The sequence below is a fragment of the Muntiacus reevesi genome, chromosome 18 (genome assembly GCF_963930625.1).
Source record: "Muntiacus reevesi chromosome 18, mMunRee1.1, whole genome shotgun sequence".
In the NCBI taxonomy this organism is placed as follows: domain Eukaryota; kingdom Metazoa; phylum Chordata; class Mammalia; order Artiodactyla; family Cervidae; genus Muntiacus; species Muntiacus reevesi.
Window position 1 is genome coordinate 25,517,559 of NC_089266.1, and position 26,808 is coordinate 25,544,366.

General features: G+C 39.6%; 1 protein-coding gene across 2 annotated transcripts in view; it reads left to right on the forward strand.

Annotated features, from left to right (window-relative positions):
• Positions 1-922: 922 nt before the first annotated feature.
• KAT7 (lysine acetyltransferase 7) overlaps positions 923-26,808 on the forward strand; it is a 34,157-nt gene continuing 8,271 nt past the window's right edge. Inside the window, exons 1-9 of one of the 2 annotated variants that reach the window (XM_065909184.1) lie at positions 923-1,092; positions 4,648-4,795; positions 9,011-9,187; positions 10,308-10,547; positions 14,756-14,838; positions 17,753-17,842; positions 19,274-19,372; positions 21,612-21,722; positions 23,417-23,608. In XM_065909184.1, the coding sequence (XP_065765256.1) occupies positions 1,078-1,092; positions 4,648-4,795; positions 9,011-9,187; positions 10,308-10,547; positions 14,756-14,838; positions 17,753-17,842; positions 19,274-19,372; positions 21,612-21,722; positions 23,417-23,608 (1,155 nt within the window). In that variant the 5' untranslated portion in view covers positions 923-1,077. The remainder of the gene's footprint in view (positions 1,093-4,647; positions 4,796-9,010; positions 9,188-10,307; positions 10,548-14,755; positions 14,839-17,752; positions 17,843-19,273; positions 19,373-21,611; positions 21,723-23,416; positions 23,609-26,808) is intronic. The other variant, XM_065909185.1, reaches the window with a different exon arrangement.

A 26,808-nucleotide genomic window follows, 5' to 3' on the forward strand; every position in this document is an offset into this window, starting at 1 on the left:
GCAGCAGCCTTACATCTTCCACAACTTCTCCTTTCGAGCCCCCTCTCACTATTATTTAAAAATCAGTGCCTGAGATCTAGCTTTACTAAAAATATTCCTTCCTGTTCCTCCGTCTCCCAACTCTTGGCTGAAGTAACTGAATTTCAAGAGGTCACTTGGGCTTATGAAGTTCAATGCTTCTGCGGCTCTGGAGCACACAGATGCACACACATTCTCATCCTGAGGGCCACCCAAGGTGCTCACACCCATACAGGATAGGGTAAGGAGACGGGTGCTCACCACAGAGCCAAACTGGCTCTTTTTTGGAGCTACAGCTTCTGGAGAATGGTTCGGTCACCTTTAGCGATTGAACGAAGTAATTTACTTGATGTTTGCTAAAGGGCAAGGACAATGTCTCCTCTATAAGAAACTTCCCGGTGATGGACGCTCCTTTCCCAAGCTCCCATTCTTCACCATTTTGACACAGGATAGCTGTTAAAATTGTTTCTTCTGCAAAATATCCCTTCCCAACTTTGAGTTTATGCTCATAAACGGAAACGTTCTTTAGCCAATTCGGCGACGAAGGGGTTAAATCTCAGCAACCTGATGGATTCTGGGGTTTTCCTTCCTCGACTTCAGAAATTAAAACGACCAGGAAGGGAAATTTTGCCCAAGGTAAAGATGAGAACCGTTAACTTCAATCGTCAGGCTTCTGCCCCAAACAGGAATGGCTACCCACGCCTACAAAGAGTGCCATTCCCCTAACTAAACATGGCTGGCCCCACTTTCCACCACCACGGCCACTTCCTGCCCAAGTCCAAAATGGCGCTCAGTAGCCTCACCAGGGGAACGAACCTCCCAGGATCCTCTCTGACCGGTAACGTCAAGTGACGCAAACCCCAACCGGAAGTGGAGGAAAAAGCGCCTCAGCCCGCGGCGCCTGCGCAGAAGGCTCTAGACGCTGAGAAGCAGGAGGCACTTGGGATCGTCCGCAGGATTGGGACTGCTACAGAGGCCGCCACGGAGCCCGCCGGAGCCACCGTTCCTGCTGCTGCCGCCGCTGCCCGAATCATAACCGTCGGGCCGCAGCAGCCGGCAATGCCTCGAAGGAAGGTGAGAAGAACAGGACGGGAGGGATGGCGGGTTTCTAAGCACAGTCGTTTGAGAAACATGACGCACTTGGCCACGCCTCACAATGGTTGGGTTCCAACTTCCCGCTCCCCCGAACCTAGCTTAGCAACCCTCTTCTATCCATACCCAACAGAAAAATGTGGGCCCGACCCTGGCCTCGGCCTATGGTTGCAACTATTCCCGCCCTCTGCTTGCCTGGCTCGGAGGCGTTCTTCTCGTTAATTGGTCGCTGAAACGTCTAGAAGCATATTGATTGGCTGGTGACACCGCCCATTTGGGCTCAACGGTCACCTCCCCGCGTGTGGGGGCGGTGTCTGGGCCCGGCTCTATCGCTGGCCGACTGGCCGTAGAGAACGATCTCTCTTCTCTTGATTGGCTAGGCCTGCCAGTCTGTCCTGTGGGGGCGCGGTTTATCGGGACCGCGATTGGGTGGCTCGAGTCCCCTCCCTTCCGTCTGATGATGCTCACAGAGGCGGGGTTTTGGAGCATCCTTCCTTTCCCTGCGGGGGATACAACAAAGCCGAGAACTGGGTGGTAGAGAACCAGCGCCCACTCCCAAGGGATCTCACTCTGGCCTGTTGCTCCTAAGCTGTAATTTTTCCTTGCCTGCTTAGTTAGCGCCTACAAAATGCAGTTCGTTAAATCAGAAACTTCCTAGAATTAGATGGGGTTTATAAGATCACACAGGGACACCCCCACCCCTTTTCTCAGCTAAACAGACAGGCTTAATGGAGTACCCCAAGCCACTCAGGCAATGCAGAGCCGAGACTAGAAGAAATCTAATTCAATTCAACAAATGTTTATTGACTGCTTGCTACCTGCTGGCTGCTGGGGATTCAGAAATTAATTAGACATGATCCCTGGCTTAAGGAAATCTGAGTCTGATGGGGAAAACAGACTCGTAAATAACTTGAAAGGATCTAGGAAATTCTCTACTTGGCAGTAATAGACAAAGCTTAATGGCAGGAAAGGGAGAGAGCAATTAAGTCTGCTATGGAGTAAGATGGGAAGTAGATTAGTAAAAGCCGGGAGAGAAGAACTTGATTCCATGATCAAGCCAGGAAGGTGATGGTCAGAGATAATCAGGGATTCAACATCTGAGTAATTGGACTGGATGACTTTTAAGACTCCCCTTTTATCTGTCAATTTGCTGTGGCTGTCTCTGGAGCCTCCACTCAGTATTTGGGCAGATTAGCCTTGGAATATTTGGAAAGTTGATTGTATTTTTGTTCATTTCTGCAGAAAAGTTTCTCTTCCCAGAAGCTTTCAAGTATTTATACTTTCTAATGTCTCCTACAGTGATGTACATTGATAGGTGGTATTTATGTTAAGGTTCACCACATGCAAGAATAGTATTGGTACCTTGGAATTGGCCCACAGTTCTCTTTCTGCAGTTCCCAAATACAGAGAACTTGTGAAAATGTATGCTTTTTAGTAGCTTATTTGGTGGCAAAACCTGTCCTAAACTGTCCTGAGGTGATTTACAGTTCTTGTGTGTCTAATTTAGTGTGATTGTCTATAAATTTTGCTGCAGAAAGGGTATTATTTGTTGCATGTATGCAAATTTTTCCCTTTCCAAAAATCTAAAAGATTGTGAATTCTAAACACAACTCGTGCTTAGGATTTTGAATAAAGAACTTATATCAATAATTTGAAGCTTTAGTGGTTTTTTTGGTTTTGTTTTTTAATTTTTTTGGCAAATATATTTCTTTTTCTGGTTTAGTAAAAGGTACAGTGTTAATAAAAGTTAACACTTCTATTAGCGCAGTTGATAAAAGTTATCTCTGTGGCTAATCATGCCTCGGAAGGCTAACAATTGGTAAATAATTATTAATCGAAAAGGTGATTTTTAAAAACTTTCTTGGCTGCTATCCAAAAGTCTACAAGCAATAAATGCTGGAGAGGGTGTGGAGAAAAGGGAACCCTCTTACACTGTTGGTGGGAATGCAAACTAGTACAGCCACTATGGAAAACAGTGTGGAGATTTCTTAAAAAACTGGAAATAGAACTGCCATATGACCCAGCAATACCACTTCTAGGCATACACACTGAGGAATCCAGATCTGAAAGAGACACATGCACCCCAATGTTCATCGCAGCACTGTTTATAATAGCTAGGACATGGAAGCAACCCAGATGCCCATCAACAGATGAATGGATAAGGAAGCTGTGGTACATATACACCATGGAATATTACTCAGCCGTTAAAAAGAATTCATTTGAATCAGTTCTAATGAGATGGATGAAACTGGAGCCCATTATACAGAGTGAAGTAAGCCAGAAAGATAAAGAACATTACAGTATACTAACAGATATATACGGAATTTAGATAGATGGTGGCGATAACCCTATATGCAAAACAGAAAAAGAGACACAGAAGTACAGAACAGACTTTTGAACTCTGGGGGAGAACGTGAGGGTGGGATGTTTTGAAAGAACAGCATGTATACTATCTATGGTGAAACGGACCACCAGCCCAGGTGGGATGCATGAATCAGGTGCTCTTGCCTGGTGCACTGGGAGGACCCTGAGGAGTCGGGTGGGGAGGGAGGTGGGAGGGGGGATCGGGATGGGGAATACGTGTAACTATATGGCTGATTCATGTCAATGTATGACAAAACCCACTGAAACGTTGTAAAGTGATTGGCCTCCAACTAATAAAATAATATTTAAAAAAAAAAAAAAAAAAAAAAACTTTCTGTTTGCTGCTAAGTCGCTTCAGTCGTGTCCGACTCTGTGCAGATCCCATAGACGGCAGCCCACCAGGTTCTCCTGTCTCTGGGATTCTCCAGGCAAGAACACTGGAGTGGGTTGCCATTTCCTTCTCCAATGCATGAAAGTGAAAAGTGAAAGTGAAGTCGCTCAGTTGTGTCCCACATTTAGTGACCCCATGGACTGTAGCCTGCCAGACTTCTCCGTCCATGGGATTTTCCAGGCAAGAGTACCGGAGTGGGTTGCCATTGCCTTCTCCAGCCTTCTGTTTATGCTTACCTATAAGTCTTCATGTGCAAGTCACTGCCTTCCCCCCTTTCTTAAAGCACTTTGGCATTCAAATGGAGAAACTTTAAAAGTAGATAACATAAGAAAGAAGAATGTTACTGTCTTTCTCCCTAAGTTCTTTTAGGACCATGACATTTTGAATTAGTGTATAGTTTTTAAAAATGTAATAGCTGTTCATGGAGACTTTGAAAAAAAGCTACTCTAAAGTTCAATGGGGTCTAGCACTAACATTTTTCTCATTACCCTTGACTTACTGTAAGTACATGTTTTATGTCAACCAGACTGTTTTGAGTAGAATTTTAAAGTTTGTGGTACTGACCTAATGAATTTGTTTTAGAATTATAATAATACAGTAAGAATTCTTCTCCTGTATTTATTTAATAAAGGTGCATTGTTTGTCAGTTGTTTCATTTAAATAAATAAAAGGAAGGTTTGAACTTGGTGTTATCAGCATCACAGTCTGTTTTATTTCCAGTGTTAATTCAAACTTACAGAGTAAATGTTTCTGTGCTAATGTCTGAATCTATGGTGTTACAGAGGAATGCAGGGAGTAGTTCAGATGGAACCGAAGATTCCGATTTTTCTACAGATCTGGAGCACACAGATAGTTCAGAAAGTGATGGCACATCCCGGCGATCTGCCCGAGTCACCCGCTCTTCAGCCCGGCTAAGCCAGAGTTCCCAAGGTAAAAGGCAGCTTCCTTTTTCATGATCACACCTCACAGCTTATTGCACATCATATTATTGTGCTGGTTAATGTGGAAGCTGGTCCCTTGTCTGAATGTTGATGACAGAATCTGGTAAAATGCAGAATAAATGACTGTGAAGTGTCATGTGTTTAAAAATGGTTCCATTTGGGGAACTGTTTAATTTGTAGACCCAAAAGAACTGTGGTTTAATAGATGTGTGACACATGAATGTCCTGAATCATTTAATTTTTTTATAGATTACAGTCTACCAATCAGTAAAATGAGAGTATTATCTTTTCACTTCCTAAAAGTGGTTTAGGCCTAGGGACTTAAAGTGCTCTCTTGAAGAACTTGTTATTGTAGGAGGCCCAGTACTTTTAAGTGAAGTGAGGTGAAAGTTGCTCAGTTGTGTCAGACTCTTTGTGACCCCATGGACTACACAGTCCATGGAATTCTCCAGGCCAGAATAGTAGAATGGATAGCCTCTTACTTCTCCAGGGGATCTTCCAGGTTGATCTTCTTTGATCAACCCAGGGATCAAACCCAGGTCTCCCGCATTGTAGGCAGATTCTTTACCAGATGAGCCACAAAAAAGCCCCAGTACTTCTAAAACCATGTTCAATTATACAATATAGTCAGGTACAGTTAACAGAAACAGTTGACCAGCTGTCAATTGTAAATATCCAGAATTTTGCTTTGGTAGTAAAGAATGGGGAATCTTGGTGTTGGAAGTTTCTGTAGTGCAGTTGGCCATCTGGGCTTGGATTTTGGAGGGTATCCCTGACCCTCCTGGCTCTGCTCTGGGATTCTATGGGGAAGACAGAAAGTTGTAATTAATACAGAAAGCCAATGACCAATTAAGAGGGATAGTAAATTAAGGAAAATATAAAATACTTTGAGCACTTAAATAGTATTTATTTGGTTAATTGCTATATGAACATGTTGCAGAATAAGAGAAAAATATCTATTTTTTCAAGCAAGAAGGTGGGAACATTCTCTTGTAGCAACTGTTCTTTATTTTTGAATCTAATATTTGAGCTGAAGTAGAGATGTCTCTTGACTTCTCAACTTTAAGTTTTTATCTTTTGGTACAGTGGGAATATTGATAAATGGCTATTTTAATTGAGGTACTATGCTATGTTCTGGAATACCATGATAGAAAAATCACACTTCTTACCCTCAAGGAGCTCACAGTGTAGTGCAGGATGTAAACTGGCATGATAATGTATTGTGGAGTGGGCTCTGAGAGAGGTTGGCATAGAGTACTGTGGAAGTCCAGAGGTGGAAATCTTAGAGGATCTAGTAGGAATTTACAAGTTGAAAATGGAAAAGTGGTATTACAGGCAGAGGGTATGCAACAGATTGTGCATAAGTGATCTTAGAAAGTGTAATTGGCCATGCACTGGACAGCTGACAGATGTAAATATTCAAAATAGCTAGGAATTATTAGGTTGGAGCAAAAGTAATTGCAGTTTTGCATTGTCGAATTTTGCCATTTGATACTGGAATACATTCTTAAATAAAAGTGGTTATCTTACACATCGTTTCAATGTGCAATTCTTGCTTTATTGTTTTTGCTAATGAGTTATTACTTGTTGTTTATTTTTATATGTATTTTAGACTGTGGAAATGATGTTAGACAAAAAGCAGATTTGAGCGATTTTCTTGTTCAAATTCAAAATGGGTCATAAAGCAGCAGACAGTTTGGAACATCAGCAACACGTTTGACCCAGGAACTGCTAATGAACGTTCAGTGCAGTAGTAGTTCAAGAAGTTTTGCAAAGGCCTTCAAGATGAGGAGCGCAGAGGCCAGCCATTAGAAGGTGACAGAGACCAATTGAGAGCAATCATAGAAGCTGATCCTCTTACAACTACACAAGAAGTTAACCAAGAACTCAATGTGGCTTTTTGTACAGTAGTTTGGCATTTGAAGCATATTGGAAAGGTGAAAAAGCTCGATAAGTGAGTGCCTCATGAGCTGACCACAAATGAAAAAAGGATCGTTTTAAAGTGTAATCTACTACTAGATTGGTGCAAAAGTAATTGCGGTTTCAGACTGTGAATTTTAAATCATTATAACTGAGCTCAAACACATCTTTATTCATCAAAATAGGAACCATTACAGTCAACACATTATTGCAAACAAGAAATTTGTTTATTTGTGTAGTGTAAAAATCCATGCTTTAGAATTCAGTGAACTCTTGGAAAGCACTTTCTGCCTCCTGCTGATTGTGGAAGCATTTTCCCTGCAGAAAGTTGTCGAAATGCTTGAAGAAGTGGTAGTCGGTTAATGAGAGGTCAGATGAATATGATGGATGAATCAAAACTTTGTAGCCCAGTTTGTTCAACTTTTGAAGCCTTGGTTGTATGACATGTGATCAAGCATTTTAATAGAGAAGTCTGCTGACCAATATTGGTTGCAGGTGTTGCATTTTTCAGTGCATCTCATCGATTTGCTGAGCATACTTCTCAGGTGTAATGGTTTCATCGAGACTCAGAAAGCTGTAGTGGATCAGACACCTGCAACAGGCCAGCAAACAGTGACCATGACCTTTTTTTGATGCAAATTTGGCTTTGGGAAGTGCTTTGGAGCTTCTTCTCGGTCCAACCACTAACCTGGTCGGTCGTTGGTTGTCGTATAAAATCCACTTTTTGTCGACAAGTTGCAGGTCATAATCCAATCAAGAAATGGTTCCTTGTTGCATAGAAGAGACAATACTTCAAAATGACAGTTTTTTAAATTTTTGGTCAGCTCATAAGGCACCCACTTACCAAACTTTTTCACGTTTCCAATTTGCTTCAAATGCCAAGTGACCATAGAATAGTCAATGTTGAGTTCTTGGGCAATTTCTTGTGTATTCGCAAGAGGATCAGCTTTGAAGATTGCTCTCTGTTGGTTGCTGTCACCTTCTGATGGCCAACCATTGCATTCCTCATCTTGAAGGCTCTTGTCTTCCTTTGCAAAACTTTGTGAACCACCACCGCACTGTATGTTCATTAGCAGTTCCTGGGCCAAGTGCATTGTTGATGTGCAAGTTGTCTCTGCTGCTTTATGACCGATTTTGAGCTCAGGTAAAAAAATTGCTTGAATTTGCTTTTTGTCTAACATAATTTCTATAGTCTAAAACAGCAAGTAATAAGTCATTAGCAAAAAAAAATAAAGCAAGAAATGCGCATTAAAATGGTGTATAACATAACCACATTTATTTAAGAATGTATTCCAATATCAAACAGCAAAGTTCAGCAATGCAAAACGACAGTTACTTTTGCACCAACCTAGTACCTGAGCCCTTGGTCTCTTTCTAGTTACACTTTATCACCAGTAAGTTACACCTGGGGACATCATTCACAGTATGATTCATGTTAGATGGCCCTTTCTAAAACAAAATGTAGACTACATTGTAAATGAAACCCTTTGGAGATATGCAAACTGAAAACTGAGCTGTATGCCAACTTTTACACAAGAGTTTGAGAATTTCAGTTTTCTTTGAAGAATCCATAAGATTTACACATTAGGATCTTTTGTTGTTTAAAATACTTTAATTTTAGCTCTGAATTGCTTTTATTCCTGTAAGTCTCTTGAGATTAGAGATGTAAAAGAACTATTGGCTGCTTCAGAATAGATTTCTGCATCCAAAAAGTTTTAAGGTTGTATCCCTGCCTTACCCTTTATGAATCTAGTATTATTTTGCTTTAGAGTGTCAGATAGGGTAATCAAGAAGATAAAAAGGTCCTTAAAGAAAGGAAATATTTGCATATTGTTATATCTTTAGCAGTAGAGTGTCTCTTTTCTGGTGGGTTAGAGTAAAGGAAGAAAGAGCATGAAGCTAATATTTATAAAGCACTACATTTGGATATCTAAGACTCTTATTAAGTCCCTTATATGAGTTATTTCACTTATGTCTCACAGCAAATGTGTGAAGAATGTGGTACTAGTATTTTCCCCCTTTTTTTTATAGATCAGGAAATAGGCTTGGAGAGATTAACTTGCCCAGTATGCCCAGCTAGTTAGTGTGATGAAGTGGAATTGAATTACATTCAGTCTTGATTCCAGTGCCTAAGCCATTAATTCTGTGCTGTACTCACCTGTCTACTGTCTCTATGTTGCTTATATTTAGGAGAACCTACATGCTAATAAGTCACACTAATGGAATATAAAACATTTCTTTCTTTTTTCTTTAATTGTTTTATTATTTTTAAAATCGGGATCAGATTCCAGTCCTGTTCGAAATTTGCAGTCTTTTGGCACTGAGGAACCTGCATATTCTACCAGGAGAGTGACCCGTAGTCAGCAGCAGCCTACTCCAGTGACTCCAAAAAAATACCCGCTTCGGCAGACTCGTTCATCTGGCTCAGAAACTGAACAAGTGGTTGACTTCTCAGATAGAGGTGAGTGGGTATGGGTGATTTGGACTCATTACAGAGAGGATCTAATCAGTTTCCTCTCACCAAGAGGCTTGGAGCCACTGCAGATAGATGCCCAGTACAAAATTCAGCTAGGTGGTTGATGTTTGTCTGATTCCTTTCTTACCTCTTTCTGAGGACAGTTTGATACTCTGCTACTCTTGAGGTCCAGAGTAGCTGGAGTATATTTGATCTGGCTTACAGTAGGCAAAAGAAACTGACGACCTCTTACTCACAGATGAAGAAGGCTTAAAGCAGTTTTTCTTACAGTCGTGCTTATGGGTCCATTTATCTCTGAAGTTCTGAGGAGGAATGACTGTCAGTAATGCGGAATGAATGGTAAGCTATTGAGGTTGTGATTCACCAGGCCAAATCAGAGGCCTTAGAGCAAAGACTATGGACTGCTGAATTTCTAGCCTGCCAACATGGTCTGTTGGTTTGATGGCATCATATTTACTTTCTTTAAAAAAAAGTGGCCAGTATTTGAAAAAACAAAGATTCTATGTAGAAACATGAGTTACTAGTTTCTTTAAAAAAAACGGAAAGCTCTGGGAACATTAGGTGGCCATTCACCACATAATTGACTGGAACTGAATAGTAGTTATCCCTTTGAGAGAGACAATCGGCTCTTGATTTGGCCTTGCTCAGCACTAGTAGGCATTTGGTTTGTAGCACCTGATTCAGAGTTAGTCAAGTCCTTTCACACTCACACCAGGTATGTTCAATGTCATCCAGAAAGAATCATTTTCATATATATTCCTTCCTATGTATCTCCCATCAGGAGAGTAGGATGATAATGTTTTTTAAAAGTTTATTTCCATCCAGGTTTGATTATTCATGATTTGGGGCTTGGGAGAAGCACAAATAAGTGAAATGTATCATGTAAACCTCAAATGGAATTTTAGTCAGAATTTAAAGTTGCACAAGGGGAGTGCTTGTTAGTTTTTCTTCATTTTCCATTTAGTTTTATGGCAGATAAATGACAAAAGTTACTGGTTAAATCACAGGAAGAGGATCTTGGGAAGCCTGTAAACTCTTCTGAATATTATAATCCTCTAAGTAAAATAAACTTCATTCATGAGTTCTACCAATTGTTTTACTTTAGAAACTAAAAATACAGCTGATCATGATGAGTCTCCACCTCGGACGCCAACTGGAAATGCCCCTTCTTCTGAATCTGACATAGACATCTCCAGCCCCAACGTGTCTCACGATGAGAGCATTGCCAAGGACGTGTCCCTGAAGGACTCGGGCAGTGATCTCTCTCATCGCCCCAAGCGCCGCCGCTTCCACGAAAGCTACAATTTCAATATGAAGTGTCCTACACCAGGCTGTAACTCTCTAGGTAAGTGTGCCCCCACCTCATGGCACCGTGGATTGTGTGGTTTTATGTCTCTCTGGAATTAGGATCACCCAGAAATGTTTAGTGTTCCATTGCGACTTAGCTGCTTAGGGTCTTCAGTGACCACTGCTTAGAATAACACTGAATTGCTCACTTGGATAAAAGCATTCCTGCTTCTTGGCTTATTGTCCATAATAACAGATTTGGTTACAAGGAAATTAACTATGATGCACCATTCAGTTTATTGAGAACTTTTCCCAGTGAAAAATTCTTTCATTTTTCCAACAAAAACAAAACAGAATGTCAATTATCTCCAAATACCTGATTGTATGGTGCATAGTTCAAGCTTACTGAGGACTAACAATAGAGTGTAAGGTGAATAAATAACGGTTATATGGCCATAGCTATTAAGGAAATGAGAAAAACAGTTTTTTTGGTCAAGAGGCACTGAAGGTGAGGAGTATAGATGAGACCCTGACCTTTTGTGACTTTAGTAGCTTTAGGTTTTCTGGCTTTGTATGTTTAGGAAGTATAAACTAGATAAATATTTCTTCTCAGATAGATGAATTATATCATTGTTTCCTTAAGAGTTATTTTTTCTCCTTACTGAGGGATTCTAGTAACGTTTAAAAAATTTTAGGTGTGTTCTGTACTTGCTTCGGCAGCACATATACTAAAAATTTTAGGTGTGTTCTGTAAGTGAGCTTCGGTGCAGATGTTGATCTAAACTTTTGTCTAGAGTTGGAAGGCGCTGATTGAGAGACAGTGGACCTCTCTTTCTACCTATTTAGCCTTTGAATGTGGCCTCCAGGTTCAGAAAAATGGTAGAACAAAGTTGTTGCTTTGCAGACTAATAGTATGTTTTCCCTAGTATTTGGATCCTTTCTTGGTCTTAGCAGCAGTTTCTTAGGTAATTTCAACCCATCAAATGCATAACTAGAGCAGAGTTCCCCTGAATGCTGTACCAGTTGTTACTTGGAGTAGCTGTTTCAGGCCTAAGTCAATTTCCTTGAAATAAATAATGAAAAACTAAGAATAGACAGTATTGTACAAATACTAATGCAAGAGATAGCTACTATACTTTAAGAGGATCTCCTTGCCACACAGCAAGATGAGGAATTTTCAACTCTGCTTGTTGCTGTCCTTAAATTGTTCCATTTGTTTTATGTACTATGTTTAATCAGTCATTCAGTGCTTACTGAATGTTTTCCTGTGCCAGGCACTGTTTTAAATTCTGGGGGTGGAGTTGTGAACATGTCACACCCTACCTCTTGTAGCTTATGATCTAACTGGGGAAGACAAATGTATAATACATAATCCGCTAGAGATGTGTACCGTGAGGGTTAGGGTACTGCACCTACACACAAGCATGTCTGTGTAGGGAAAGCAGAAACATGAAATAAGTGAGAGAGTGAACCATCTGAGTCTATGGGAGACAAGCATTATGGGCAGAGGGAGCAGCAAGTGGACAGGGTCTGGGGCAGGAGAGTGCTTAGCCACTTTAAGGAATGCTTTAGGGGCCAGTATGCCTGGGCAGATAGACCAGAGTGGGGAGGAGGAGATGAAGTTAGAGTAGGGGTCTGATTTATGTGTTACTTATGCCCTGAACTCAGTACTCTTAATGTGGTAGACCAGAGGGTAAATATAAATCTTTTGTATCATAGGAAAGTTTACTTTGACTTTGGGTTTTAATGTCTGGCGAAGCTTGAAAAGTATGAACTTGAGCTTCTGCAGTGATTCTTGATTCTGTTCCACTCCTCGTCTTAGCCAAAACAATGTCATTAGGTTTGGGGGTGGGGGGTTTTTTTTTTTTTTTTTGGTAATTTTGGTATGAAAGTATGATGTGCTTGTGAAAAATTAAAACCCTATAGGAGGGCTTGAGTGCTAAGTAAAAGTTCTCCTTTACTCATATCCCCAGAATATATCCTAGATATAAAAACTACTGTTGGTAGTTGTGTATGAATACTTTTAGTAAGTTTTTATACATACATAACACATGTATATTGTACATATCTTTCTATGTTATTATTTATAAAAAATATAAACAATGGTTTGACATCTTAGATATTTTACATTGTTGGCACTCAGAGGTCCCTCGTGTTTAAAGGATATAGAGAATTCCATTGTACTTGAAAGTTTAGAAATTACTTGATTTGCCCTGTATTAATTGATATTTATATTGTTTCTCATTTTTTAGCTTCTTTTTAAAGCTATTTAGAACAGTACTCTAATTGATAGCCTTGTATGTATGTATAATATTTTGGTGTCTTTCTAGAAATCTATCGGATGAATTCATAGCAGTGGAATTGCTAGGTTAATAGAACAGCTATCATTTATAAACTTTTAATATAGGCAGATTGGTTTTAGTTTACATATTGTAAAACAAACTTGAATTTATTCAGAAGTTACAGATAGATGCATAATATCTAAAAGGCTTGCTAGAGCCATGATACTTCACCTTTTGTACATAGTGTTTGACCTTTGAGGATCGTTTTTGATGTCTAAGATAAATGTGTGGGTCTCTAAGATTGCGTTTTTAACAACATGTGCTGTGCTGTGCTAAGTTGCGTCAGTTGTGTCCAGCTCTGTGCGATCCTGTGGACTGTAGATCACCAGGCCCCTCTGTCCATGGGATTCTCCAGGCAAGAATACTGGAGTGTGTTGCCATTTTCTTCTCCAGGAGATCTTCCTGACCTAGGGATTGAACCTGTGTCTCTCTTACATCTCCTGGATTGGCAGGCAGGATTTTTAATAATATAGTCTTGGAGAAATGACAGTGTGCATGTCATTATATTAACTCTTGTCTTGTTCTTGTGTATGTGTGCTCAGTCATGTCTAACTCTTTACGACCTCATGGACTGTAGCCTGCCATGCTTCTCGTGTCTATGGGATTTTCCAAGCAAGAGTATTGGAGTAGGTTGCCATTTCCTCCTCCAGGAGATCTTCCTGACCTGGGGATCAAACCCACGTCTCTTACATCTCCTGCATTGGCAGGTAGATTCTTTGCCACTAGTGCCACCTGTAAAGCCCTGTATTAATTCTCCTCTCCCGCAATACTTGCCCTGTTTTTGCCTTTTATTTGTTTATTTATATATTTTTTGGCTGCTCTGCCCAGCTTGTGGGATTTTAGTTCCCCAACCAGGGATCAAACCTGGGCCTTCGGCAGTGAGCTGCAGAGTCCTAACCACTGGACCACCAGGGAATTGCCTGTTGCTACCCTTTAAAGCTTACTCTATAAATTTTGTATAATTTTTAAATCTCTTTTAAATGTCTCCTTTACTACAAATTAAATGTCTTTTTTCCATGAAAGAAAGAATTTTGTAGATTTGCAGTTTGACTTAGCTAATTTATCTCATTAGCATTGTCTCACCATCTGTCTCAGTCTTAGATGTTTGATGAATGTTTTGATTGAAGAGACATATAAAAATGATATAATTAATTACCTGTGTATTTTCACAAACCATGTGAAAAATAGAAAAATAAATAGCCTTTTAGAAAAAAAAGAGCTTTCTGTATTGTCTTTTCTAATATTTTTCCTTCTTTCCCTTGCACAAACTGCCTGTTTAAAAGTTTGATTATGTATTTTAAAAACAAAATAGTAGTAATATAAAGGTTTGATTATAAAAGAAGCCTAAATCTTTAAACAAAATCAGCCAGCCCTCCACAAAAAATGAGTATATTTAATCTGGTCCAGAATTACCAAAGTATATTTCCTCATATGATAGAAAAGACCACTTCCATCTCCATTTTGCATAAGTTTCTTTTGATTATTGTAAGAAGTTCAGTTTAGATTGGATAACATTTTGCACAATAGAAAGTACACTTATTATACATATCACTTGATCAATTTAGCATAGGAAAGTTAAATTCTACCAAAAGAAAATATTCTTGCTTATAACTTTGTGCCTTTTAAGTAAATTTATGGGTTTCTGACATTTTGGAATTTGAGAAATACATGATCAGAAAAGAAGGAACTATAATTTATATTGAATATATGCAAATATGTTCAGAGGTGGTTAGGTCCAACCTGTAGAAGAAAATAATTCATTGTGGGTGCAAGTTATGACCCTTACCTTTGATGGATTTATTCTGTAATCAGACATATACTTGATAAAAATGATATCATAAAAAAAGGTTTATTTTAGTGAAAACTATTACTTTCCAAGCTTAGATCTTTCATCTTGAGGTTAAGTTTTTTCCTCTTTTAACAGGACACCTTACAGGAAAACACGAGAGACATTTCTCCATATCAGGATGCCCTCTCTATCATAACCTCTCAGCTGATGAATGCAAGGTAATTATATTGTCATTTATTCACCATATACTTATTGAGTGCTTACCATTTGCCAGGCACTTGGCTAAACAGTGGGGATACAGTGTGAACAAGATGGGCAGGGTCCTTGTTCTTATATACTAGTGAAGGAAAATTATGAAACAGCTGTGATTAAAAAAAGGAATACAGACTAATAAAAGAATTATTGTCTGTAAGGAGTGCTTTGAGAGAAATTAACAAAGGGATTATCTATGGAATATTTGGAACATCACCCTCTAACTGCATCGATATTTTCTGTTGAAAATTTTCTTGAAAGATTGCTAGGAACCTTTTCCACTAAGGAATGATTTGCATAAATATGTGATCTCAGTATTTATGCATTAGTTTCTCTTGTAAATCTATGAAGATATTTTACTTTTTAAAGGTTTTTCTAAATTCTCTTCCTCTTTGCTACTTCTATGGAATACTTTTCCTTTTTGTTACTCTCAATCATACCTACTCTTGGCTAATTCTTATCTTACAGTCTTGAAAAATACAGTTCTAAAAAACTTTTGGAATTTGAAATAATGGATTTAAGAGTAGAACCTAAGACCCTATTTTGTTGTTTCTGTCTGGATTGTTGCTACCAAGGAGGAATCAAAAAACGAATTACGGGCAAACAAATTGAAAATGTTATTAATTAAACACAATCCTCAGGTAGTATTTGGATAGGGTATCCAGGTTGGTTAGACCAAAGTATTAATTGTTGCTTTTGTGGTGATTATTTTGCTAAAAAGGCCAGTATAACAGGTTTATTCCTGTCTGGGCCAGATTCCTCCTGAGAGAAATGAGATTCCCTAGTTAACGTTAATCCTCCCTGATTCAGGAATGTGTTCTCTTATTTATAAGTGGACCACAGGAGGGAAAGCTCTTTTATGTGTTGTGTTTAGTCTTTCAGTAAAGTAGTATACTTTCGGTACATAACGTGAATTTTGAGTTTGTGGACTCTTACCCTTGTTTTCCTTCATCTCAACTCTATCTTATAAGCACGGCAGTTTCTTTTGCTGACTGTAGAAGTGGTAGGTCTTGCCATTATCTTCCCGTTAGTGTGAGACCAAGTCAAAACAGTAATAGCTCTTCCATCTTCTCCATCAGAAGCTGACAATGCATTAGGTGTTTCTTTCTCTGGAAATAACTGTGATCCCTGTTTTTTGGGAGTTGTTTGTTACCATTTGTCTTTAAATGTAATGATCTAATACTGTGGATGGTTTTAGATAAAAGTCTTCCTAAGGTATAAAATTGTTGGCTGATGGCAGTATGAACATGTTGCCTTAAGCAATTTATTTAAAAAAAGACATTTTTCAGTTTGGGGAAGAAAATTTTGGAAAAAGGAACACATTTCTTGAACTTTACTCTTTTGTGGTCTCTGTTACAAAGGGAATCAGACTCAGGATAATCCATCTTTACTACTGGACCTTGTGGTTAGAGGATCAGGAGTATTTCTGAAAGATACATATTTTATTACATTTAGAATCTCAAATGGAGACATTAGACTAATTCCTCACGTTTATTAAAAACCCGAGTTTTAAAAATACTTGGCATGCACAGAATTACTCAGAGTTTTCCAATAAATGATTGCAGTCGGCGATATTACCATTTTTATTCAGTCAAAAGACTGTATTCAGTGAGTTTACATTTTCATGGGGAGAGGCATAATCAACATAGAAAATCAGTATGAATTTCATTTAGTGGTAAATGTTGTGAGAAACAAAAAGACTAAACAGAGAGTGACTGTTTTGGAGGTGACAGGGTATGGCACTGCTTTTGCTTGGGCTGTGAAGAAAGACATTTTATCTGAGTCGTGGGTGATGGCAAAGAGGCAGTTGTGTCTAGATGCTGAGTAGAAGACTGGGTAAGCACAAAGGCTGTGAGGTGGGGAAAAAATGGTTGGGTTTGAAGGATGGAAAGTAGGCCAGTGTGGCTGAAATGTGATAGGAAATGAAGAAGTAGGATCCAGATTATGAAGGGCCTGTAGGCCTTGGCAAAGGGAGTATGCTTTTGTTCTGACAGCCATGGGAAGCATTCGGAGGGCTTTAGCAAAATACCAAAACACTTTTGAAAAATCATAGCTTGCTGGTATGTGGAGAATGAACTGGAGGGGGAAAGAGTTGACACAGGGTAGACTTGTGGGAAGGCTAGTCTGAGGTTCAGGCAGTAGATGGTGGCTTGGACTGTTGTCAGTGGAGATGGTCAGAATTGGTTGGACTTAGGATATGTTTTGGAGAGGGGCGGCCTGGTAGACTTGCTGATGAATATCATGTGAGGAGGGAAAGAAGAGAAGAATCAAACATCATCGGTGTTCAAGTTTTTGACTTGATCAGTTGTTTAAAAGTGTTACTATTTATTGCTATAGAGGAGATTTGGGATGGAGCAGATTTGTGGGAGAGTGTTAGTCGCCCTGTTTTGACCATGTTGGGTTTTAGTGTTGATGTGAAATAGGGAGCTGGATATGAGTCCTCACTGCCCAGTAGATGAATCTGAGACTGTTGGCAATCGAAGGTGATTTATCTAAGGTCATAAGTGCAGTTAAGTTTCCCTATAGACTTGATCTCAAGTATCTAACCTTTTCTTTGTACTTCTTTACTCTGTTCTTGCACTTCCTGACACTTATACCATTGCACAGTGGAAAGAGGCTCAGAGTCATCAGACTTAGATAAAATCCTAGCTTTATCACCATCCAGCTGTAATTATGTCACTTTCTGATTCTCAGATAATGGCTGAGAAAACAGAATATGAAGCTTGCCTTATCTGTTTCTTATACAGATTGTGCTAATGTGAAGACCCTTTGAAAGTAAAAGTACAGTGTAAATTCAAGGGATTACTGCTGTATTCTTACACTTTAAGTAAACATAGTCTTAGAAGCAGGTGGATTGATTGACATTGTTGATGGTTGCAGGTGAGAGCACAGAGCCGGGATAAGCAGATAGAAGAAAGGATGCTGTCCCACAGGCAAGATGACAACAACAGGCATGCAACCAGGCACCAGGTATGGGCCTTGTTAAAGCTCTGGCCGTTCACAGTTTGAGAGCCAAGTCTTGGATTCTCTCTGCCCCATGATGGTTGTAGCTATGTCCACGCTTCTTGTTTCCTCTGCTGTGTCTTAATAACTGGTCTTCAGTCATAAACTTAGAAACAGTGCTTTTTCCAAATAGTAAATTTTCTAGAAGCAAAACTTCTACCTCATAAATGAAGGAATCATGCTACTTGTGATAATAATAGGTAATCTTAATTATTTGAAAGATTACACTTTCTGCTCTATTTCCTCATTTGCATCCACTTTTTAACCCATTATAATTTGCTTTCAGGCCCCTCAACTCTGCTGGTATGTTTCCTATGGCACCAGTGACTTTTTCTTAGCATTGACGCTTGTTGATTATGTCACTTTTCTTCTACTTTTCTTTTCTATTGGATTCCAAAATGCTGCTTTGCTCTAATCTTTCTGCCTCTCTGAACATTCATGCACGTTGATTTTACATAATTCCTTATCCTCTCCCCTGCCCCTGAATGCCTTTGGTGTTTTCTCTTGCTGTTTTTCTGCCTAGAACTGTGTACTTATACCAAGAAGAGATTATGATTTTCCTTCAAGGCCTTGTGCAACTCTTAGCTGTTGTCGGAATTCTTCCCAAATCTTGTACCGTTAATGAATTTCTTCCTCATGTATTCCTATTTGTAATGTTCTCAGAATGTTAGTTTAGCTTTTAGCACACTTTATATACTCATAGCTCATCATATGGATGTCTGTTTTTGTGGTTAGATTATAAGTGGATAGCAGAGGAGGCACGGTGATGGGGAGAAATTTGACTTTAGAGCCAAACAGGTCTGGATTTGAATTCTGCGATTCTGTTACTCTAGCTGTGTGGTCTTGGGCAGGTCAGCTAACTTCCCTCAGCTTTATTTCCTTGAATAATACCTACCTGGCAGTGTAGTCAGCTAAATTATGCATGTAAAGTACCTGTCCTCAGTGCTTGGCAGGTAATAAGCACTCAGTAAATGGTGGCTACACTTTTCTTCATTGTTTATCTTGGGTTCTAGTTCAGTTTTTAAATTTTTATTCATTTTCCATATCAGTGCTTGGAAAACAGTAAGCATTCAATAAATGCCTAATGAATTGAAATGATCTTTATTTTATTCCTGTTGTTTCCATCCTTAATCTATATTCCATTTGGATTAACATTAAAGTAAGTACATTCCCTGAACTCATCTTAACTGACAGGATAGTGGTCTAGGTGATGAGGGAACCCCATTTGGAGTTTAAAAATTACTGCAGCATTCACAGGGTGGCTGTAATATACTTTGTGTCCCACCCCCACCCTTTTTCCCTCCACCCTTTCTTTGGTGTATATTACTTTCATTTAGAGACATAATTACCTAATGAGTTGTCTAGCTAGCTTCTTGATTTTCTCCTTTTTCTTTTTAGGCACCATCAGAGAGGCAGTTGCGATATAAGGAAAAGGTTGCTGAACTCAGGAAGAAAAGAAATTCTGGGCTGAGCAAAGAACAGAAAGAAAAATATATGGTGAGCACAAGTTAAATATTTAGTAGCATGAACTCTTGCTATCACATTTGATTCCTTTTGGTTGCTAAGATTCTGCTTTTCACATTTGCCATTTGGTATGCTCTGTAACAGGACTCTTCTTTGGCAGTTAGAGTTCACTATATATGTAATTCTCCAACAAAAGTGGAACTGGGTGTCCTCAAAAAACAAATACTGTTAGAATTTAGATGAAAAAAATTGAATCTTCTAGTTTGTAAACCTCACTTTAGGTTTAAAGGGTTAAATGTTCTTGTTTGAACAAATACGATGTTGATAAGGAAGAATATTCAAGCCAAGCAGCAGTCCATTTCTTTAAATGAAAGAATAAAATACCTACACAGTAAAAGGTTTTAGTTGTGTGATGTATAGTAAATCTTTTTGTAGTTTTTTATTTTTCTAGTTTTAAAAATAGTGTACATTTATGACTTCCCTGGTGGTCCAGTGGTTAAGATTCCACCTACCAGTGCAGGGTACACAGGTTCAATTCCTGGTCTGGGAAGATCCCACATGCCTTGGAGCAGGTAAGCTGTTGCACCACAACTACTGAGCCTGACTGCTAGAGCCGGTGCTCTGCAACAGGAGAAGGCAGTGCAATAAGAAGCTCCCGCACCTCAAGGAAGAGTAGCCCCCATTCACTGCAACCAGGGGAATCCCATGCACAGCCCCCTAGCAGCCAAGACCCAGCTGTAGAATTAGGCTTTCGGGTGAAAATTGTATGTTTCCCCTCTGTCTTGTTCAGTATTTTTATCTACAAGTTGGGTAGAGATGTAATAATATGATAATACCATTTATTAAGTGCTTATGTGCTAGGCAGGCACTGTGGTTATGTTGCTCCCATAATCTTTGTTACAAAGATGGGTGGTATTTCAGCTGTTTTGTAGATGGAAAACTGAGATTTAGAGAGGTTATTTTCCCAGAATCATAAAGGTAGAGTGTGTCTGAATAAAAACTCCTGAAATTTACCTTACGTCTGCCTTCTAGTTTGGGCTGAACCTTCCTGGTAAAAGTGCTAGATAGGATTTTTTAAAGCTTTCTAAAAAAGTTCATGAAACTAGAAGAAATACTTAGAACCCAAGTGTTAGATGATAGAGCCCAAAATTGAAAAGATATCCATCAAAGGGGCCCAGATTAGCCTAAAGAAATTTTAATAGGGGTAAAAGTACTGGTGAGTGGTTTCTTCATATGTTAATATGTGAGTGAAGTCTACAGCGTTCTTCCTGGAATGAACCTTCTCATCCTCTTAGCCATTATCTTCTACTGTCTTCCGAGCCTCTTCACCTTCTGCTAGGAGGTGGAGTCTAAAAGGAGTGGGAAGGGCTAGAATCGAAGGTTAAAAGGAAAGTTGCCCCTATGGAATTTCTTTCTTGTGTATAGATACTTGTATAGTGACTGCCATGGTAAGATTTTATATTATTTATTTAAAACTGGATTATTTTTGTGATTCTAATTTTCAGTGACTGTTCCCTCTTTTGTACTTGCTTAATATTTAGCAAAGCATTTCTTAAGGAGGCTAAACTTTTTTCCTGTATACTTGGACTGGAGTTTTAAAGTGGGAGTATTCTAGTACCTTTGGGTGGATTGTGTTATTATGGTAGGTGTAGCAATTCAAGGGAAAGAGTTTATAAAAGCCTGCTTAGTCCAGTTGCTCATTCCTGCCTGTAGATTTTATTTTCAGCCTAAAATCTTAGAATTGAAGGTTTAGAGATTCTAGTTTTTATTTGGTTTTGTTTTTAAATGAGTATCCAACTAGATCTCAGGATTCTAGGAGTTGGTAGTGTATTAGGGTTTTGTTATATTTTATTTCTTTGTTTTGCCATGCACATTTTCAGAGGAAGAAATGGAAGCATAGAGTTGTCTCAGGATTCTAGGAGTTGGTAGTGCATTTGGGTTTTGTTATATTTTATTTCTTTGTTTTGCCATGCACATTTTCAGAGGAAGAAATGGAAGCATAGAGTTCTGAAGAGTGAGACTCCCTTTGGGGGTGGTTATAAGAACATTAACTTTCCAGGTTCACTAGAGTGGGTAGTGGATATCTTCTGGAATTAACTGATGCATAGTTTGTTTTGTACTTGATCCCTAGTGCCTAGTATAATGCCTGGCAAATATTAATAATAGGCACTAAATAAATAGGTTATTTTTGGCCCTCTGGTTGGCATCCGTTGAAATGCAATAGGTTAAGTTCTTAGAAGCAGAAAGTATCATGCTCTGGTTATTTTCCTAGGAACACAGGCAGACCTATGGGAACACTCGGGAACCTCTCCTGGAAAACCTGACAAGCGAGTATGACTTGGATCTTTTCCGAAGAGCACAAGCCCGTGCTTCAGAGGATCTGGTGAGTATTAAAACTTCCAAGATGAGGACCACTTGTGAGGGTCACTTGGAACTGCCAAGGAAAATTAGCAGTCAGTTTGCTAGGGATTAAACGTACCTTGCTGCTTGACTCTTTTTCCCTTCCCCCAGCCATCCTTATTTGAGATTTCCTTCCCATTCATATTTAAAATTAATTACACCTCCTCCCTTCCTTTGTCTCTTAAAAGTTTTTCCTCTCCACCTCAACTCCTGGAAGGACCTGTTTGGTAGAGGTAGTTATGTGGATAGAACAGTAGGTGCCCCTTTGTATCAGTTGGATAATTTGCAATTCTGAGAACCTCTAGACTGGGAGGTACCCCTCTCTGTTGTCCCCTTAACCTAAATAGGAACTCCCCTTTGTGGGATTGCTTCAGTCTTTCATTACAGCTGTAAAAGAATGGGAGAGGGAAAAAAAAAAAAAGAATGGGAGAGGAATAATGATCAAGGTTGTTGTCAGATAGTTTAGAATTCTGATTTAATGAATTAAATATGTTCAAAGAAACTTAAAGTTTGTAAAGTGAATTTCATCTTCCTTTTTAAAAAAATTATTATCAAATACTTTAAGAATTCTCGATTATGTAGTCCTCCATGGGATGGTTGGAAAAGAATTTTCAGACATGAGGCAGAATGAGAGAACAGAGTTTCTTAGAGGTGCTATTAGAACAGCAGGCTAACTCAAGGGCAAGCTGACCCCTTTCTTGGGCTAGTTGCCAACTTTTACAGCCTCAAGGCAGAGAAAATTCCAACTGGAAGGGTTACATTAAGTGATTGGTTAGAATGTTTCACGGGGTGGGTATTTTACCTAATGCAGGGTAAAGGGCCTGGCTGATTTAGATCCAGAGGCTCATGGCAACAGTTGCTACTGACCTTGGTTAATTACAGAAATTTTTGTCCTGTGACCTTGGTATAAGGCTCCATAGAGGAAATTTTGTGAAAGGCAAATATTGTGAGAGGCAGTGTTTGATTGCTGCCCTTGTTTAGGCCGGGCTACCGCTGTTGGTTTTCTCTATCCTACCCTAGTACTGAACATTTCCTAGGCCAGATTTTTAGAGCTCTGTCTGATTATTCTTCAGAATTATTTTTGTGGCTAACTCATAGCCACTGAGTGGGGACAGGTATTCAAAAACACCTACTTTCTAGCTTTAAATTCCATAATTAAAGCATCATCCCCCTTTCAAAACTGTTTTTTAAAGGACCCAAGTTGAGAGGATGACCAGCATGGGTGCATGTCATGCAGATCCATACAGCTTTCTTTATAAAAGCTTTTGTACACATATGAAGCACATTCTCGAGAAGCTTTTGTTTAGGTTTAGAATGTTTGTTAAGGTGTAGGGAGTTTGTGATAGATGGTCTTTTAAAATTCGATTTGTTTCAGGCTGATAAAAATTAAAATTTTACGAAGGGCTTGTTCTGATGTTCAAGAGATGAGGCCCAAGTGGGTAGGTAGCAGAGAAACACAACTCTCAAGACCTGTGCTCTGGGCATTGTAGACAGTACATTTTCTCTAGCCTTCCTGGTGACCCATGCCCCCATAGTCCTCTTCAGTGCATTTCTCATGAGAGAGAAGCCAGATATTATTTTTTTCATAGCCAGTTGTGGTGGCATACACACAGCTTACAACAATAGAAATGATTAATTCTGATCCTCCTTTGACTTGATTTCTTCTCTGCAATACAGGAGAAGTTAAGGCTGCAAGGCCAAATCACAGAGGGGAGCAACATGATTAAAACAATTGCTTTTGGTCGCTATGAGCTTGATACTTGGTACCATTCTCCCTATCCTGAAGAATATGCACGACTCGGACGTCTTTACATGTGTGAATTCTGTTTAAAATACATGAAGAGCCAAACAATACTCCGCCGACACATGGTAAGTTGTCTGAAGGTCCATGACCGTGGTGGTGATAAGCTCTAGGATGTCTAGATTGTTGTTTTTCAGTTGCTCAGTCATGTCCAGTGCTTTGCCACCCCATGGACGGCAGCACTCCAGGTTTACCTCAAAGCTTCCCTTCCTTATGCTCAAGCTCAAGCTCAAGTTCATTGAGTCGGTGGTGCCATCTAACCATCTCATCCTCTGTCGTCCCTTTCTCCTCCTGTCTTCAGTCTTTCCTGGCGTCAGAGTCTTTTCCAGTGAGTTGGCTCTTCACATCAGGTGGCCAAAGTGTTGGAGCCTCAGCTTCAGCATCAGTCCTTCCAATGAATATTCAGGACTGATTTCTTTTAGGATGGATTGATCTCCTTGCTGTCCATTGGACTCTCAAGAGTCTTCTCCAGCACCACAGTTCAACAGCATCAATTCTTCGGCGCTTAGCCTTTTTTATTGTCCAGCTCTCACATCTGTATATGACTACTGGAAAAACCGTAGCTTTGACTAGACGGAACCAGTCTGTTGTTCTGTGTCTGGTCTAACTGTTGTTTCTTGATCTGTATACAGATTTCTCAGGAGGCAGGTTAGGTAGTCTGGTATTCTCATTTCTTAAGAATTTTTCAGTTTGTTGTGATCTACACAGTCAGAGGCTTTAGTGTAGTCATTGAAGCAGAAGTAGGTGTTTTTCTGGAATTCTCTTGCTTTTTCTATGATCCGATGGATGTTGGCAGTTTGATCTCTGCTTCCTCAGCCTTTTCTAAATCCAGTTTGTATAAATCTGGAAATTCTCAGTTCACATATTGTTGAAGTCTAACTTAAACGATTTTGAGCATTACTTTACTAGGATGTGAAATGAGTGCAATTGTGCGATAGTTTGAACATTCTTTGGCATTGCCTTTCTTTGGGATTGGAATGAAAACTGACATTTTCCAGTCCTGTGGCTAGTGCTGAGTTTTCCAAATTCGCTGACATATTGAGTGCAGCACTTTAACAGCATAATCATTTAGGGTTTGAAATAGCTCACCTAGAGTTCTATCACCTCCACTAACTTCCTGACCTCACACTCCAGGATGTCTGGCTCCAGGTGAGTGATCACATCATTGTGGCTATCTGGGTATGAATTACTTCTGCCCACAGTTTTTCTGTCTCAAAGTGGATAAAAACAGATGGACTTCACTAGACAGAACTGGCACAATGTGATTCACCTTTGTATGTCTAGCAACTAGCCTTGGCAATAAATGCCCCATAAATGTGTGCTGAAGGAACTCTTGCTTAAGAAAGACAAATTATGAAATTAACAGGATAGGTCCTTGGGTCAGCCTTTCCCATGAGTTGTTTAGTGTTTTCTGGTTTCTGAACAGCCTTCTTGTAAAAATAGGAATAAACAACTGAATAGTTTTATTTTTTTACAAATGTATTCCCTAGTTATTTTATAGTTTTAAGCCAATTTTCTTCTAATTGTGGAATGAAAAGTCTTGTCTTGAATTTCTGCTGTGGAGCAGGGGTGGAGATTGATCTGTAAGATGAGGAAACCTCTGTTTTTTCTTATTTCCATAGTCACAAGTGATTGTGGCTGTATCTGTAGCCCAGCATTCCTATAGTTTCTGTCATAGTATTCTTTCCAGTTCGGTGCTAAAACTGCTTTTTTGTGTTCCCAGCTCTGGAGTACACTCTGGCTCAGAACCACCATTGCCAGTTAAGCCCTTCAGACTGCAGCACAGTAGGCTCCCACTAGACTGGGTGGGGAAGAATGCTGGGAGTAGGGGGCAGGTGGGTGATGAGTGAGGACTGGGCTCCATGATTGTAGGCCATGGAGTTAAGCTAATTCAGAGTTTGCTATGTGAAAGACTGGTATTTTTATTGATGTGAACCGCTTACTGTTTCTCTTTTCTTTCTGTTTCTGTTTATTTAGTGGTACTAACTAATGAAGTAGCCAAAAGGCAAGAAATAGTAGGGAGAGAAAACAAAGGGCCTATATAGTCTGAGGATCAAGTAAACAGTTTGAATATTTATTTGACGATATCTATTATATAAGTTATAAAAATCGAATTTCACAAAATAGAAAACCTGTTTTAAGTCATACCTTTGAAGATTCTTGTTGCTTTAGGCATAATCACAGAATGGGCTTTCTTTGGCTATTTGGCCAACAGTTTGGCTTCTGTTTCTGAATGGATAATTGTTATTAGTTTGCTCACTGTTGGGAAGAGCCAGCATGAGTAGCGGGGTGGAGACAGGAACCAACCACAGGTGGAGTTCTCATTACTGGATGAATGTGTGGACTTACATGTGACAGATTGGGGCATGCTGCCTTTTTTAAAATTATTGTTTTATTTTTGGCTCTGCTGGGTCTTCATTGTGGTGTGTGGACTTCTCACTGTGGTGGCTTCTTGTTGCGGAGCAGGGCTCTAGGCACACAGGCTTTAGTAGTTGCGGTGCCTGGGCTCTATCTAGAGTGCTGGCTCAGTAGTTTTGGCACATGGACTTAGTTGCCACGCAGCATGTGAGTCTCCTGCATTGGCAGGTGGATTGTTAACCCCGGACCACCATGGATGCCCTTATGACTCTTGATTGACCAAAAGAGTCAGAATATAATTTCATAAAAAATATTCATATATATGCTTTTTTTGTTGTTTAGTCGCTCAGTTGTGTCCAACTCTGTGACTGCATGGACTGAAGCACACCAGGTTTCCCTGTCCATCACACTTTCCCAGAGCTTGCGCAAACTCATGTCCATTGAATTGGTGATGCCATTCAACCATCTCATCCTCTGTTGTGCCTTTCTCCTGCCTTCAATCTTTCCCAGCATCAGGGTCTTTTCCAGTGAGTCGGCTCTTTGCATCAGGTGGCCAAAGTATTGGAGCTTCAGCCTCAGTCCTTCCAACGAATATTCAGGATTGATTTCCTTTAGCATTGATTGGTTTGATCTCCTTGCTGTCCAAGGGACTCTCAAGAGTCTTCTCTAGCACCACAGTTCGAAACCATCAGTTCTTTAGCATTCAGCCTTCTTTATGGTCCAACTCTTACAACTGTACATGACTATTGGAAAAGCCATATGCTTTTTGATGATATTTTTAAAAGAATTTACATAAAATCTTTCAAAAAGTCGCCTATTTACAGTAGTGGCTTCCCTGCATTAAATCTGTGAGCATTTGAAGGTGAGGAAAGGGGTGCCTTGTGCCCTCTTGTGGCCAAGTTTTTGTCCC